This window comes from Narcine bancroftii, chromosome 4, assembly GCF_036971445.1.
Source record: "Narcine bancroftii isolate sNarBan1 chromosome 4, sNarBan1.hap1, whole genome shotgun sequence".
NCBI classification, from domain to species: domain Eukaryota; kingdom Metazoa; phylum Chordata; class Chondrichthyes; order Torpediniformes; family Narcinidae; genus Narcine; species Narcine bancroftii.
In genome coordinates this window covers 65,293,325-65,311,202 of record NC_091472.1, presented here as the reverse complement: position 1 = coordinate 65,311,202, position 17,878 = coordinate 65,293,325, and the positions used below count along the sequence as shown (strand labels likewise).

General features: G+C 38.3%; 1 protein-coding gene across 1 annotated transcript in view; it reads left to right on the top strand.

Annotated features, from left to right (window-relative positions):
- pnpt1 (polyribonucleotide nucleotidyltransferase 1, mitochondrial) overlaps positions 1-17,878 on the top strand; it is a 99,819-nt gene that overhangs the window by 45,957 nt on the left and 35,984 nt on the right. Inside the window, exons 10-13 of the mRNA XM_069931489.1 lie at positions 2,298-2,349; positions 2,433-2,490; positions 6,740-6,836; positions 17,206-17,308. Of these exons, the coding sequence (XP_069787590.1) occupies positions 2,298-2,349; positions 2,433-2,490; positions 6,740-6,836; positions 17,206-17,308 (310 nt within the window). The remainder of the gene's footprint in view (positions 1-2,297; positions 2,350-2,432; positions 2,491-6,739; positions 6,837-17,205; positions 17,309-17,878) is intronic.

The following is a 17,878-nucleotide window of genomic DNA, read 5'->3' as shown; positions in this document are numbered from 1 at the left end:
GGGGGATCAGAGGTGGAAAGGGGGAGCAAATTTAAATTCCTGGGAATCGTTATCTCTGAGAACCTTTCCTGGACTCAACATACTAATGTGAAGAAAGAATTTCAGCGCCTCAACTTCCTCAGGAGTTTGTGGAGGTTTGTGTGACATCAAAAACAACCTGTTTTGCGGAAACTGCCAAAATGTTTGGCCTGGAAGTCAGCCTGAAGAAAACTGAGGTCCTCCATCAGCCAGCTCCCCACCATGACTACCAGCCCCCCCACATCTCCATCGGGCACACAAAACTCAAAACGGTCAACCAATTTACCTATCTCGGCTGCACCATTTCATCAGATGCAAGGATCGACAACGAGATAGACAACAGACTCGCCAAGGCAAATAGCGCCTTTGGAAGACTACACAAAAGAGTCTGGAAAAACAACCAACTGAAAAACCTCACAAAGATAAGCGTATACAGAGCCGTTGTCATACCCACACTCCTGTTCGGCTCCGAATCATGGGTCCTCTACCGGCATCACCTACGGCTCCTAGAACGCTTCCACCAGCATTGTCTACGCTCCATCCTCAACATTCATTGGAGCGACTTCATCCCTAACATTGAAGTACTCGAGATGGCAGAGGCCGACAGCATCGAATCCACGCTGCTGAAGATCCAACTGTGCTGGGTAGGTCACGTCTCCAGAATGGAGGACCATCGCCTTCCCAAGATCGTGTTATATGGCGAGCTCTCCACTGGCCACCGTGACAGAGGTGCACCAAAGAAGAGGTACAAGGACTGCCTAAAGAAATCTCTTGGTGCCTGCCACATTGATCACCGCCAGTGGGCTGATATCGCCTCAAACCGTGCATCTTGGCGCCTCACAGTTCGGCGGGCAGCAACCTCCTTTGAAGAAGACCGCAGAGCCCACCTCACTGACAAAAGACAAAGGAGGAAAAACCCAACACCCAACCCCAACCAACCAATTTTCCCCTGCAACCGCTGCAACCATGTCTGCCTATCCCGCATCGGACTTGTCAGCCACAAACGAGCCTGCAGCTGACGTGGACTTTTACCCCCCCTCCATAAATTTTCGTCCGCGAAGCCAAGCCAAAGAAAAGTGGAAAGTGTGCAGACGGGATCCATCCCGGCCTGGTATGAGGGCACCAATACTTATGAGCAGAAAGCCCTGCAAAAGGTAGTGGACGCAGCCCAGTATATTCACAGTCAAAACTCTCCCCACCATCAACAAAATCTATATGGAACACTACTTTTGGAGAGCAGCAGCAATCATTAAGTCAAGTTTATTGTCATCTGATTGTACCAGTACAACCTGATGAAACAGCATTCTCTGATCCTCGGTGCAAAACAATCAGACATAACACACATACAAACAATACATCTGCTAGACAAGTATTTCATCAATACATATAAATAAATATTGTTTTGTACATATGAGATTCTTGGATGGTTTGTGTGACCAGTTTCTTTGGTTGTTCAGCATTCTCACTGCCCATGGGAAGAAGAAGCCCCAGATTAAGGATCCACAGCTCCCAAGGCATGTTTGTTTTCACTACTGCTCTATACTTCAGAAAAGAGGTATTGGTGCCACAGACACATACCACTAGATTCAGGAACAGTTCCTTCCCCTCACTATCAGACTCCTAAACTACAGACTGAATCAGAGACATTTAAGTTCTCTTACTTTCCACATATTTATTACTGAATATTTTTTTCCATATTGCACAGTCAGTTTCTTTAGAATTTATTTTTTTGCTTAGCTCTCTTTTGTATCCATCTCTTTCTTCTTGAGCACAATTTACAGTACCGATAAGTAGAAATTTTTCCTGGTCCACAGGAAAAATAAATCTCTGGGTTGTATATTATGTCATGTATGTACCCTCAAAATAAATTTGAACTTTGTTTATTATGTAGCAATATAATGCATGATAGTTTAACATTATTGAATACAAATAAAAATTAGTCAATTTTGAGGCATTTGTCCACATAGTTCATTGACCAAAGATTTTAAAAAATACTTCAAAAAGTAAGAAAATGAACTTGAGAATAATTAATAAAAATGTCTAATTAATATCAAATGCAAAAATGGACAGTTTTTAATCATTTGTTACCACAATTCCTTGATTACAACCAGTGTTTTTAAGTATTTCTCTGATTTTTAAATGCTGAGTTCTTGTTGATATATTTTGGAAAACTTAATATTACTATGAAAACCCGAAGTGCTGTTTTCTCTTTACATGGTTTTATCATCTGATTTGGAGCTTTGGTAAAGTTAGTAAAATAATTTATTCCTGTTCCTCAGGCTTGCTTCCGAGAAGGTCCGTGAAGTATTTAAAGATTTTACCCATGATAAAGTAAGTCTCTCTCTTCTTTTACAGTAATTGTTTAAAGTAACAAAACTCATTTTTAATATAAAATATTTTATTTTATAATTAAGATTTCAAGGGATGATGCCATTAACAAAATCAGACTTGAAACAGAAGAGCTGTTAAAAGGTATGATGCACTAGTTATTTTGTAACTGTCCAATAAAAAGAAACCAACATTTTATTATTCACAATTTTAGTGGTGAGCTGTGTTTTAATAAAGGATCTAATCTGGTAACAAACCAGATAGCCTTGAACTGTTAGTTATTATTTGCTACCATGCTCAAGAATGTTTTCAATTATAAGATATACAGTAAAACTCCTGGTATCTGGAATTCAAGCAACCAGCAAAAAAAAATCAAGCAAAATTTTCTTTTTTTAAATTAAAATAAATAAGAATAAAATAATAGTAAAAAGTACTTAAGTTTAAAATGTAAAAGTAAATGTTCTCTGAAGTAACCCATAGACCTTTGGTGCATATGGGAGCAAATATTCAGCCAGCAAAGACCCTTGGTCTTGCTTTGCTCTTAGCAGCTGTTTTTTTATTATTGCAGTGGCCTATCTGACGACACTACCTTATGCAACTGGCAATAAATGACACGAGTCAGGAATCAGTACCTTTATTGTGCTTAACCACAGCTTTTATAGTTCCCCCTGCGTGTTTCACGCTGAGCCTTCTGGGATGTGGTAGTGACGTCACTTTCCAGCCTCAGGTGTCGGGTGCCATAAAAAGTGCGGGCTCTTATTCGCGTGCTTTTCCTAATTGCTGGTGCCTGACCTGTAGCTGGAGGACTGGGACGTCGTTGGAGGCTATGTGCTCTGGTAATGCGCTTGCTTAACTGTTGTGGCTGTGCGCGATTCTGTTGTGCGCGATTCTGTTGTACGCGTAGGGCTCCCACGACACCACCACCCCCACCCCAGAATTGTGGCTGCCAGATGCAGGTTTGTGCTGGTAGTTCAACCTGGGGCGTCCTCTGGGACATTTCAGAGGTGACATGATCGGTCTTGAAAGATCAGTGTGTACCAGTTTCAGTCGTTCAATTGTGAACATACATTTTTGGCCCCTTAAGTCCAGTGTAAATACTACACCTTCTCGCCTGATTACCCTAAAGGGCCCCTCATATTGGGCATTGAAATGCTGAGCATTTCTGACCTTTCCTAACCATCATGAATTCCACAGTCAGTAGGTCGTGCAGCGCCTGATGTTTGGAGCTCCCGTGAAAAACCGTGGGATAGGGTTATTGATGAATGAACTCACCCTTGCTGCAGTTCTAGTATCTAATGCACTCACAACGTGCCAATATCTCATGTCCTCAGATGTAACATTCCAAAGCACAAATTGCACTTCAGCCAGCTGCAGCCAGCTACGTGGCTGATCCAACCAGAATGGAGGCAGGCGAACTGCTACTGCATTAACCACCACCAGTGCTGCCTCCACCTTCGAAGTCGTCGGTTGCTCGTCCATGCCAGTCATGTGGGACTCGGTGTAGCTGAGGCCCATCGGGGTCACCAAAATATATAGTGGCCTATCTGATGACACTACCTTATGCAAGTGGCAATAAATTACACTGGAGTCAGTAGAATCAGGAATCAGTACCTTTATTATGCTTAACCACAGCTTTTATAGTTACCTCTACGCGTTTCACGCTGAGCCTTCTGGGATGCGGTAGTGATGTCACTTTCCACCCTGGGGTGTCGGGTTCCATAATTGCTAATTGCTGGTGTCTAGCCTATGGCTGGAGGACTGAGACATCGTTGGAGGCTATGCACTCTGGTAATGCGCTTGCTTAACTGTTGTGGCTGTGCGCGATTCTGTTGTACGTGTGGGGCTCCCGCTAAAATATTTAATTTAACGTTTTCAAACATGTATAAGTATTCAAATACAGAAAATGTCTATCATATATTCAAATTAATTATGCATGCTATGATCTATACCCCAATAAACCCCACCAAACCCCTCCCGCAAATATAATCCCTAAAATAAAAAGAAAAGAAAAAGATAGATACAAAGATAAAGAGTTAGAAAAAAAGAAAAATAAACAAACCTGGTTACTAAAATATCAGCACAATTTACCAGATAAATGTTATAAAGGTAGTCAAGAGATAGGCACTTTTTTGCATTTTACATGGTCATGTTCAAAATTGATACTATTTTGAATAGAATTAGGAAAATTTTTAGAACAAGTTACAGGAGTTAAATTTCCACAAGATCCAATGCTTTTATTAATTGGGCAAATTTTTGGCAGTAAGACTAAGATTGCAATTGAATATTTTCCAAAAGGAATTTATGAAAAGTGCGTTAATAATTGGAAGAAAATGTATAGCGGTGACATAGAAATCAGATTTCCATTTAGGAATGGAAAGACGGCAGGCAGAAACACGTAATTGTACACCTCTTGAGAAAATAACATATAATTTAAGGAATAAATAGGATGTTTTCCTGAAAAGTTGGCACCCATATTTGCCATAAAGTAGGTATGAATTTATAAGAGCTTTACCTGAACTTCACAAAATCTTCCTAACTCCTTGAATAACTCAAGGATACATTGAAGGCAAAGCTGTGAAAATAGTCATGATATTTTGGTAACCAGGTTTGTCTTAGCAGGTGTTTGAATAAAGTTGTATGAAACAGCAATGGCATCGACCAAGTTGAAGAGCTGCTTGATGCTGCTCGCTGTAGGATGACTCTTAAAGTGTCTCCTATTCCTGCTTAGTAAGTCACTCCGGTCAAAGACTTTGTCTATTAATTTAGGGGTTGGGAGGTTAATTATCCATAATGTTATCGTTCGTCTTTTGGGCGGATCTATGGAGGGGGAGGAACCTGCAGATGCAGTAACGGTTAAATGTTTTCAAAGAATGTGACTGAAAATGAAGTAAAATGCTTTAAGGTTTATAAATTCATGTAAGAAGTTTGTTCAGTGTAAGTATAGTATTTTTTTTTATCTTTAAGCTGTTTATTCTTAATGCAGGTGCATTATGTAGGCATTGTAAGAGCAAGTCTCAAGCAACTGGAAAATACACTTATCTGGCATCTACCAATCCCCATAGGTGCCAGATACCAGGGGTTTTAGTATTTTGATCTTTAGATTAGTTTCATATCACAGGGGTTCTGGAAGATTGCAGGAGTCTGTCAAATAATACTTTTGAAATAATGCTATTTATGTAAAAAGACCACTGTGCATCTTGTATATCATTTAGTATTGTGTTACTGTATATATTCATGCAATAGTCTATCCCATGTACTAGTCAAAGCAACATCTAACCCCCCCCCCACCATTTTTGTCCCAAAAATCACGTGTTTTCTGTTTGACCTGTGTAAAAGTTGACCACTCTCCTCCCCCCACTATTCTTGGCCCCAACCACCCATCCATCCGAGCTCCCGATTCCCAACCACAGATGCTTGCCCTTGCTGGCCATTCATCCGAGTTCCTGATCGTCATCTCTCATCTAGTCCCCTGGCGCCTGCCCACCAGAGCTCCTGATGCCCCAGCCATCTGCCACCAGAGCTCCAAACGTACTGGCCACACACTTTCTCCTTGGCCCCAGCTGCCCACCCACCCACCGGATCTCCCGATGCACAACCACAGACCCTAGCCTCGGCCGCCCACCAGAGTTCCCAAAGCCCCACCCACAGAATATTTCCTAGGCACAGTCACCTGCCCATCTGAGCTCCTGTCATCCCAAAGTAGACTTACCACCAGTCCTGGCCATCTGAGCTCCTGATGCCTTGAACAATGCAGGTACTTACTGAGGTCAAAAGTAGTATCTGTATTGGAAACCCCCCCCCCCACTCCCCAAATTTGACCTGAAAAATTGATCCCCAAAATTCAACTATTACACAAGTATATACTGTAGAAAGTACAAATTGAAGTTCTTGACTAAATGTAAAATCCAAGCTTTGTCAATTTGTCTTCAGAAACCAAGATGCAAATGTCAGTGGTAAACAACTTTAGAAAATAAAGGTCCAATCTCATCTGAGCATGTTGTAATTACTGCATGTCATGTTTTTTGAGTACTTGTATACTATATCCCAAAATGTTATTTTCTATTTAAAAATGCTTGAATGAATCAATTTGACCACATAGAATGCCTCAAAGTTTATTCCCTACCTTGATTAAATCCAAATACTGTTTCTTCAGATACATTTGGAGAAGATGAAATAACATTTTATGATCTCCATCAAGTTCTTCACAGAATTTTAAAAATTCCATTTATATTATTACCATGGAACAAGTAGTTTCACTACAGCTTTTCCATTTTGATAGATTTTTTTGTTCTTCAATGTTTTGATGCTTTAAAGTAGTCTGTCATCCAATTGTCTTCTAATTTTCTCCTTTTTTTTCCTCAAAGAAACCTTTCAGTGTGTGTTTCTTTTGCAGAAAAATTTTCTGATGTTGATTCATATGATGTTATAGAGGCATTTAATATGATCTCCAAAGAAGTTTTTAGAAACATTATCATCAGTGAATACTTAAGGTAGGATTTTTTATTTCATTTCATTACGTTCTAAAGCATTTAGTTTTGTTTGCACAGTTGTTCCCACCTTATGTTTTATCAATTAAAATCTTAAAGGAAATTGGCTTTCCTGCATTTTCTTTTCACCCAAAAAAAATATCTGCTCACTGAAGTATGACATTGTAATAGTATGCCATTTAAGTGGTAACGTCTTGCAAATTGTTTAACGACTGAGAATTGGTAAACAGTATGAAATATAAAGATATATTGTTGAGCTTTATTAACCCAAATTCAAAATCTCCATTCGCCAGCCTAATGTTACCCCTGCTATTACCAGTGCGTCGAGACTCTGCGATTTACCATCTACAAAATGCACTGCTATTGACACCTCGGCAGTTAAATAACATCCCCATGCCACTTAAAATGATTAAGAGTTGAAAGCAGCATAATCTGCAAGTTACCTTTGTTGAAAGTATATCACTTTCTTTCATTCTGTTTGCATTTAAATCATGGAGTTCCATATATGAAAACATTGTAGAAATGTCTTCAGAAGTTTTAATTTTGCAGCTAGCCATCCCTTCAGAGGCAATTAGGAATGGCAACAATGCTGATATTGCTAGAGATATTGGTATCCATTAATGAATAAATAATTGTTCTTGTTGCTGCATATGGAAATTGTAACATTCTGGAGATTAACAATTGGTTCAAAGTAATCAAATGTAATATTACTATTTTTATTCTACGTTTGTTTACTGGGAACTTGATAAGTTTTTCTATAATACTTAATGTTTCATTTATTTTAATAGGGAATTAGTGAATAAATAGATGGGGCTTGTAACTTCAAATCCTCGTATAAATTCCTATGATTCCTTTTGTAAGCAGGAATTACAACTATCAGAGCAAGAGTTCTAACTTTTAAGGTAAATTCAGGATTTGACACATGTAAGGGTTAAAATGACTTGCAAACATATTTTGCAAGAAGCCGGCGAATATTGTTTACGGATTCCATGAGTGTCTCCAAGTAACAGCCAATTTAAAGGTTGTAGCTAGCTTTTACATTTTTAAGATAAACATTTAGTTTTGTGCTTTCTTTTGTTCTGTGAGAAAGAAAAGATGGAGTCAGTCTAAATAATTCTTTTGACCATTTTATTGACCGTTATAATCATTGTTTTAATTATTTTATCATATAAGGTTTTAATAAACAATGAAAAACTCAACGCAACTTTAGTACAGACTTTTCATTGAACGAGTCAAAAACAATGGGGTGCTCTAATCTTTCCAAGTGATTATAAAGGAAGATAATTGCAATATTTAATCAAAAGAACTGCAGATTATTGACTCTTTAGTCAATAAAGAGGACTGTTGGCTTATCAGTCAATAGAAGATAGAATTGAAGACATAGAAAGTTGGAAATTGGATTTGGAAGAGAAGATGGGGTTGATTGGGCTTTGTTTAGAACAAATCAATAAAGGAGACACAAACAGCAACAGCACCAAGACCACTGAAGAAACAATAAGCCTTATTAAAGGTTCCTTCTGTGTATTTATTGCAAATTAGAGCACAGTTTGGAGAAACTGCCCCTTGTCCTATTAGGACTATTTTGGTTTTAGAGAGATTGTTGTTCATTTGATATCTGAGTGCGACAGTCAACTGAATGGATGGTAGCTGCACCTGAGGAGCTATGTGTCAAGAAGATTAAAGTCTAGGAACTTACAGAAGAATTGCAACGTTGCCAATTAGAGACAAGTGGAAACAAAGTGACTCTCCAAGCAAGACTGAGTGAGGATATAGATAAGAAGAATGTTAAAATTGCTGGGGATACAAATCCCACAGAATTACTAAAATACCATTAATAAAAATTAAGATCAGCCTCAAGGAAATAGTTGAAGCTGTGCCACAAGATGAAGAGGATGAGCAACCCAAAATGGAGAGAGGGTCAGATATTAAGGTAACATCTGACATACAGAACCTATTAGGACCTAAATGCTGAAAGCAAGAGAAGTAAGAGGAGTTCTAGATCGAGCAAGTACTGCATCTACACCTGTAAAGATTCAGGCTGATGTGGTAGCTATTGAAGCAAAAATAGAATTCCTTCACATTGAATTCGACTTAGAAAAACATCAGAGACAGTTAAAGAGGTAAAGGAAGTAGCAATTGCTTCGAGAGAGATATGCCTTTGAACAGAAGAGGGAGCAAGAGATATATATGCTTTTGAGCAGAGGAAGGAGCAAGAGAGATATGCCTTTGAACAGCAGGAGGAGCAGTTACGGAGTGAACAGGAGCTGCTGGATCTGGAAACAGTAGCCCCTTTTAAATTGCAGCAGCTGGGTACCCCTCCTAGGTCCCAGGTACAATTACTAGGGCAAAGGTGCTGGAAGCACCTTTCTAATCGCAGGGAGATCAACCCATTAAATAGCCAACCTGGCGATTTAAAGGGGATCCCACTCCCGCAATGACACGTCACACACTCACTGGAAGTACTGCTGGATGTTCAGAAGCTGGCTGCCCTGTGACATATGCACGCAAGCGCTGACATCACTGGAAAAAGCGTTTAACTGGGTTCCCTGACTATTATCTCTGAGGTAGATCAGGGACCTGGTTTGATTCTGGTGGGATTGACTGGGTCGGACCCTTTTTAACTGCCACGTAACTGGGGTGCTAACTGGACAAATTGCCCGATTAACCCCATTTTACATGACAATTTGAAAGGGCCTAGAAATTGCTGTTAAACAGGTCAAATCAAAGGCACTAGGAGGGTCGGTGGTATCTGGTGCTCAAGTTAAATTATCAAGAGCATCACACTTTGAGGAAGGACAACAGAAAAAGGAAATATTGAATATCAAGGCTGAGTCTATGCTACAACCACAAGACATGCTTGGTCATGAACTAGACAGGTTAAGGCACGGGGTTGAGATCCCGAATTAATCGGGTTAATGCAAGGAGTCAGATCTCAAACCCCAATGATAACCTCATTGGACAGAGATGGGAACCAAATGCCATCTTATGGCGGGTCATACCAGGTGCTCCTGGCAAGTGTTTGAAATCTGGGTGAACAAAATAACATACACTTAGACACAACAAGACGAGATGAGATAGCTGCATCATTAATGCAGTTACAGATTCTCTCTTCTGCCTAAGAGAGATTCCAATTTATTGATGGTGACCCCTTTGAATTCCAATCGTTTATGAACAGCTTTGAATGCAGTATTGAAAATAAGTATCAAGGATTGTTTATATTATTTGCAGCTGTTCATGAGAGGACCACCACAAGAGTTGCCAACGTATGGCTCTAAATGCAGAATTGAAACAGGCTAAGATGCTACTGGAGAAGTATTTTGGTGACATATAGAATTTCTACAGCTTATGTACAGAAGACTCCTTTATGGTCATTAATAAGACCAGATGACATAAAGGGTTTACAAGCTACATCATCTTTCTAAGAGATTGTTGCAACATCATGATGGAGTTTGACCACCTTTGAGAGCTTGGCATACCTAATAATATGGGAATCATTATAAATAAATTACCCATCTTAGTGAGAGAATTATGGATGTCAAGTTGTTGAATACCAAAATAGAAACTATGTGACAGCTACTTTTAAGGATTTCGCTGAGTTTACAGAAGTGCAAGTGGACATTGTCACAGATCCACTGTATGGAAATATTAAAGGTACTCAAACAATGAATAAAGAAGTTGAGAAGTCCAAATGTTATCCTCAACCAAATTTAAAATAAAGTCCATTTACCACCTCTCTGACAGTGGCGGAAACGAAATTAAGAAAAATGAAAGTTTGCCTAAGAAATGCTTATTGTGTAATGATAAGCATAATTTAGAAAAGTGTGTATAGATGGAAAAGAAGATGCATAGTGAGATAATCACTTTTTTTTAAGGAAATTGGAGTATGTTTTGGCTGTCTGTGAAAAGGACACATCAGCAAAAACTGCAAAAAGTGACTCAGGTGTGACATATGTAGACTAAGATGTTATATATCTTCAAGGAAGAGAAGAATATGGAAGAAGAACAAATGACAAAGAAAGAAGCAGATGAAAACAGTGCTGAAACCTCAGTATTGACAAATGGTCTTACTGGGCCCGGTGAAAATAACTGCAAACTTTTGATAGAACCTGTGCAGGTTAAGGAAGGAAGTCCAATAATGCATACTTATACATTTCTTGACCCAGGAAAACCACAACATTTTGCACTGTGGGGCTAATGGATAAGATTAATCTTCAAGGAAGAAGTACAAAGATTCTATTGAGAACTTATGCTGTCAAAACTATGTTTGGTTGGACGATTAATGGACCATTAGGAGAAAGAAAAATGGTTCAAAATCAATCGGTTATGTGTCAACAAAATATTGATTGTGAAGCTTGATAAGCTGTAGAAGCAGCAGTTCAAGAATGACTTTCCTGAGTGTATCAGGGATGACCAAGATCCTTCATAGGAAGACCAGCATTTCTTGGAATTGATGTCAAAATCTGCCAAGCTGGTTAATGATCAGAAAAAGGAGTTATGTATGCCTGATAATAGAACTGTTATCAAGCAACATACACTGAATATGCGTGTCTGATATGATATCCAAAGGATATGCAGAGAAAGTACCAAATAATATATTGGAATGTAATGGTGGCCAAAAGAAATGGTACATACTACCCCATGGCGTTTTGCATCCACAGAATGATAAAAGTTGTGTGGTGTTTGATTATGGAGCAACCTTTCAGGGGGTTTCACTAAATTCTCAACTCTTACACAGTCCTGATTTGACCAGTACATTGATGGGAGACTAAACTAGATTCTGTGAAGAACCTATCATAATGAGGAGTCACGGTCGAGTGGAACCAGCCGTCTCCAGAGAAAAGAAAAAAAAAATTGAAAAAACAGAGCTCAATAAACATAAAATACAGCAAGAGAAAGATAGAGTTACAGAGAAGAGACAGAAGATGGCACCCAAAAGAGAAAAAGTAAGAATAACAGAGAAAAGGGAAGAAGTAAAATCACTGGAGAAGAAAGAAAAAGGCCTTACCTGCACGTCGGAGCAGAGAGCCACCGTGGAGAGGAGTGGCCGATCTCCGATGTTAGTGAGTCCCCAGAGGAGAGGTGTCCTCCCGACCGGCGGACTTCAAAAATGACTTTCAGAGCCAAGAGGTGCGCAACTGCGCATCCACAAAGAGTTGCGCATGTGCAGTGCGCAAGTAAAAGAAAAGGTTAACGCCAGCAGGAGGGGGACTCATCTGAGGAGCGGCCAACTGAGAGACACCCAGTATCGGGGCGTTCGGCTGGAAGAAGCAAACAAGAAAGAAGAAGAGTGGTGAGAAAGAGAATGAAGGGCAGGAAGAGGATGAGCGGTGTAAGGTAAAACATCATGAGATGGGAATGTGTAAGGAGTTACCCTGTACAGGGCTGTAACAAGATGTGAATGCATCCTTGTACTTACAAGATAAGAGAGACATTGATGGATTGAGAGGCAGGAAGCTAGCAGGGAAAGGATAGCAACAGTTTTAGTCATTGGACAAGTAATGATATGATGATGTTCTAAGCACGTATCCAAAGGTATAAAAAATCACCATTTTGCTGATAACGGCAGAATGCATTCTCCGACTAACATGGTTAGTTGCAAGTGTTACAATCCGGTAATAAAGAACAAAGAACCCTGATTTCGACTCAGTCTGGTGTTTGTCTCACTCATTCATGAACAAAGCAGACCTAACAGCGGCAACGGGGCAACCGGCAGGGTGACAACCTGCGGCAGGAGGCACAGCAGTAGGTTGGCCTGCAGCAAGGGGCCCAGCAGCGGGGCGACCTGCAGCAGGAGGCCCAACAACGGGTCGACCTGCAGCAGGAGGCCTAACAGCAGAAGACACAGCAGCTGGAGGCCCAGCAAGGATACAGCTCATCAGAGAAGGATGAAGATACACAGATACAGAGAAGAGAAGACGACGACACAGACATAGATACAGACACAGAAGAAGAGGAGGAAGAAGACCAAGAATTTCAAAAGAAAGAAGAAGTTAAAATAGAAGGACAAAATTTGGATTAAGCCTTTTTTGTAGAATAAATGAGGTCATTAAAACAATGGCCATCATTAGAATTTAGTTCAATCAAAAGAAAAATGAAAAGAGCTGAAGACAGAATGCAAAGCTTAGAGTTGGTCATGACTGAAATAGGGAAAAGAGTAGAAAATGTGGAGGAATGAGAAGCTGCTGTAGAAATGGAGATAAATGATTAAAGAGGGAAGTTGGAAGAGAGCGAAAAAAAAAATTTAAGAGACACAAGATTTTTGTCACAAAAAATTGACGTATTGGAAAATTAAAGTAGGCGAAACAACTTAAAAATAGTGGGCCTGAAAGAAGGGTCAGATATGAAGGAATTTATAAAAGGATGGATCCCGAAGGTGTTGGGAACGACAGATTCACATGAAGAAATAGAAATCGAAAGGGCGCATAGAACTAGTACCGAAACCGCCACCACTTCAAAAACCGAGATCCATGTTGGTAAAACTTCTAAGATATACAATGAGAGAGAACATACTGGAGCAGGCAAGAAAAAAGGTTAGAGAAGACAATAAGCCGTTGGAATATCAGGGACAAAAAATATTTTTTTACTTGGACATAAGCTTCGAACTTTTAAAGAAGGGGAAGGAATTCAACACAGCGAAAACAGTCTTATGGAAGAAAGGTTATAACTTTATACTAAGAGATCCAGCAGTACTCAAAGTATTTATTCCTGGGGAATGGGATAGATTGTTTTCAGACCTAAAGAAAGCCCAAGAATTTGCTGAACATTTGCGGGACAGGAGAAGAGAGGAGGAGGAGGAGTGACAAGAAGGAAGACCGGCAAGAAAATATACAAAAATATGTAAAAATATAAAGAAAATGTATATATGAAGATTTAAAGATGGATAAGAGAAAGGGAAGAAGGGAGGAAAAAAAGAGAGAAAGCTTTGTTATAAGTATAGGAAAATAGTGTTCTCTGGGGGGGGGGAGAATAATGGTCACTGCGAAATCGGTTGACACTTTCGAGTAAGTTCATAAACCGAATGGAAAGGGGAGTTGTGGTTACCGTCAAGGGACAAGGGGTAATCCAAGGAGGGAAGGTTCATTTGGGGTTAAAGGGTTATTGCTTGTGGGGATTGTTGGGGTATTTCATGTCTTAAGTGTGTTGTCATATATTGAGATTAAAAAGGAAAACTTAAAAAAGAGTAATGGAAAAAAGGGATGGAGGTGGTGAAGAGGCAGAAAAGAAGTGAAAATAAAGATATAAGATGGCCACATTGGACTATATGTCTATAAACATTAATGGAATATATAACTAAGTTTAAGTGTATCCCATTGGAAAAAAAATCACATATAATTTAAAAGACAAAGTTACAATGTTTGAAAAAACCTGGGAACCATATATGGAACATAACAGAAAGAGCAGGCCTTGGACCACCACCACCTAAAATGATAAGAGGATAAACACATAATGTGTATAAGTAGATAAGTAGTCTCTTTTGTTTGTATAAAGATATTGTTTTATTGTATTTTATATGTTCAATATTTACTATTTTTGGAGGGGGGTGGGAAGGGAGGGATGGGGGAAAAAAAAGAAAATGTCACTGTGAATATTTAAATAGATCCACCTGTAAATATATTGGTTGATATGGTTCATAGTGCAATAAATAAAGAATTATGAAAAAAAAGAACCTATCATCATCACTGCATACATTGAAGCAATGTTCCACCAGGTGAAAGTACTGAATGAAGTCCGTGACTTGTTACGATTTCTTTGGTAGAATACAGAATGACAGGACATCTATTTGGAGTGACTTCATCACCCTTAGGAATTTTGCCCTGAGGAAGTGTGCTGAGGGCAATGTGGAACAATTTAGCTCTCAAGCTATAAGCACCTTCAAGATAAACTTCTATGATGACTGTCTCACTTCTGCAGCTACAGTGAAAGAAGCAATAGCTCTTTATCACAAGTTAAAGACAATCTGTTTGAAAGAAGGCTTTCTACTTACCAAATGGACAAGTAATAGTCGCCAGGTATTGACTGCCATACCTGAAAGAGAAAGGGCTAAATAAATGAAGAATTTGGACTTAGATCATGACAGCCTTCCTTTGGAAAGGGTGCTGGGAGTACAATGGTGTGTTCAGAGTGATGTTTTTAAGTTCAAAATAATTTTGAAGGATTGACCTCTCACAAGAAGAAGGATTCTATTAACAGTTAGTTCAATTTATGATCCTCTAGGAATATTGGCACCAGTTGTCCTGACTGTCAAAAAGATCTTGTAAGATTTGTGTAGGAAAAAAATTGGTTGGGATGATGAAATACCAGAATCCATTGTACAAAAATGGATAGGTTGGATGCATGATCTTTGGAAATTTGAAGACTTCAAGATTGACAGATGCTTCAAACTCACAAATTTCAGAACTGCAACATCTGCTCAATTGCATCATTTTGCAGATGCATTTGAATATGGTTACAGAAATGTTAGTTGTCTATTTCTACATGATAACAAAGATCAGGTACATTGTGGATTTGCAATGGGAAAGGCCCTAGTGGCTCCAATGAAACCAGTCACAATCCCATGAATGGAGTTGACGGCTGCTACCATAGCAAGTAGAATGGACACAATGTTGAAAAAAGAGCTGCAGATGAAACTAACAGACTCCATATTTTGGACTGATAGCACCTCTGTGCTCAAATACATCAACAATAATACCATAAGGTTTTAAACTTTGTGGTTAACACAATCACTGAAATTGATAAAGTCTCATGTCCAATACAGTGGAGATACATTAATGAAGTTAACAATCCTGCTGATCTGGCTTCCCACGGTTTGAAAGCCAAGTTTTTTGAATAATGAAAATGTGAGTGTCAATGGCCTCTATAGTCCCAAAATGAGTGGCATCAAAATCCTGATAAATTATAAGAAATTTTACCAGAAGATCTGAAATCAAAAGAGAAGACTCTTAAATCAGGAGTAAAACTGCAAATGCTGCTCAGATAATGTCTGAACAAATGGATTTAGTTACCTGCTTAATTCATTATTTTACATCCTGGAATTGTCTGGGGGGAAAAAAAAACAAGGTGAAAGGAAAAGGGAATGAATATCATGGTACATTCAGCACCTTGAAATTCCTGGTTAATGGAGAAGATTGTTCATACCATCCAGGACAAAAGAGAACTTGTCCATCAAGTTTGGATAAAGACTAAACTGGCTTTCTGAACAGATCGATTACCAAAATCTGTCTTTTACAAGAAGCAGAAAGCTTTGATGATTGACTCTCACTTTCTTTTGAATATTTAACTCATACATTACCATGTTTCATTTTTCTTTGTAATGGTAATTATTATTTTTAGATATAATAATTAGGGGCTGGTATTGTAAAGGTTAAAATGGCTTTTGCAAAAAGCCAGTGAATATTATTTATGAATTCCAACTTCAAGGTTGTATGTTTAAGATAAACATTTAGTTTTGAGTTTTCCTTTGTTCTGTGAGAAAAGAAACAGTCCAAATAATTATTTTGACAGTTTTATTGACCGTTATAATAATCAAGTTTTGTTTTATTATAGTTTTAATCGTATAAGATTTTAATAAACTGAAAAACTTATCCCAACTTTAGTACAGACTTTTCATTGAACGAGTCAAAAACAACAGTGCTCAATTTTTCCAAGCAATTATAAAGGAAGATAATCGCAATAGCACAGAAGAATAAACTTAGCAAAAAACGTGAATAAAAGATTAAGAGTAACATTTCTTCAAAATTGATGATCATTTGTCTTGTGATTGACCAGGAAATAGGTTTTATTTCTATGTGATGACATGGTAGTAATTTATTTGTTGCTAAACAAGCAAATTTAATGAAACAATAAAATGAATTTGATCAAACTGACAAGAAAAAAATCATTTTGAAAGTTATTAAACATTTGTTTCTCAAAAATGTCATGTGGTAGTTGGAGCAATTGCATTTCAATTTTTTTTTGGAGTTCAGTAAGCTGCCTATTGGTTTCCTTCATGATCTGTCTAGTCAACTCCACATCATCTTTCCAGCACCCTATCCTTCTCCAATGATCAGTATTTGGTTGGATGATGGAGCAAATGAGAGTGCTGTGATCGGAGAGGAAACAACTTGAATAAACATTCCTTTTGTTCATTCCGTTGAAGAGTTCCCAACTAAATAACCCACCTTGGAAAGGTAGATGATTGCAGCAAGATTAAAATGAAAATCACTGTTTAAAATGTCAGGGTGTAGCTTGGGCTTGGGAGAGCCTTGGTCATGCAACATTTTTAATTTTTAACCTTTCACCTAAACCAAATCCAGCCTTTGTGGTACACTTAGAAAAATTGAAACCTCTTTTATTTATAAAATGCTTTTAAAATCACCATATGTTTTCATTACAGATGTGATGGTAGAGACTTGAGTTCCCTTAGGAGCATTAATTGTGAAGTTGATCTTTATAAGCCTCTTCATGGATCTGCACTGTTTCAGAGAGGACAGACACAGGTATGAAATAAATAAATAAAATTTGCCAGGTGTGATGGCTTTCATTTGTTATCTATTCTTTATTCAAAGGAATTCAAATTGTATTATTGAACACTTAATTTGTAAGCACTAAATATTGATTATTGATATTGATTATTTTAATACAAAAATTGAAATGGATCATTGGATCTATTTATTGTATACTAATATAAATCAAGATATGGGGAAGTTGGAAATTATTTTAATAAATGATGGAGAAAAGGACCAAACTGCTCCTGTTCTTGCATTATGTTCTCTTTATTATTGGTCACCATCTATTGTGGCTGTTTGGGTTACAGAAGTTCGTCATCAGAAATCACTACCCAAAACGTTGAGATATGGAATAAGATTTGCTCTCATGGGCAGGGGAAAGAATAAATGAACTGACATTTCTCTTTTCAACTCTCACTTCTTTGCAGTAAAGAAGGGGTTGCCTATAATTCTAGCAAATATTTTGCTGAATTTGGGTAAAATCGGAATTAATCATTTAGCATGAAAATTGGTTACTCACTTGCGAGTGATATCTACTATTGTACTTTGACTCCCAACATT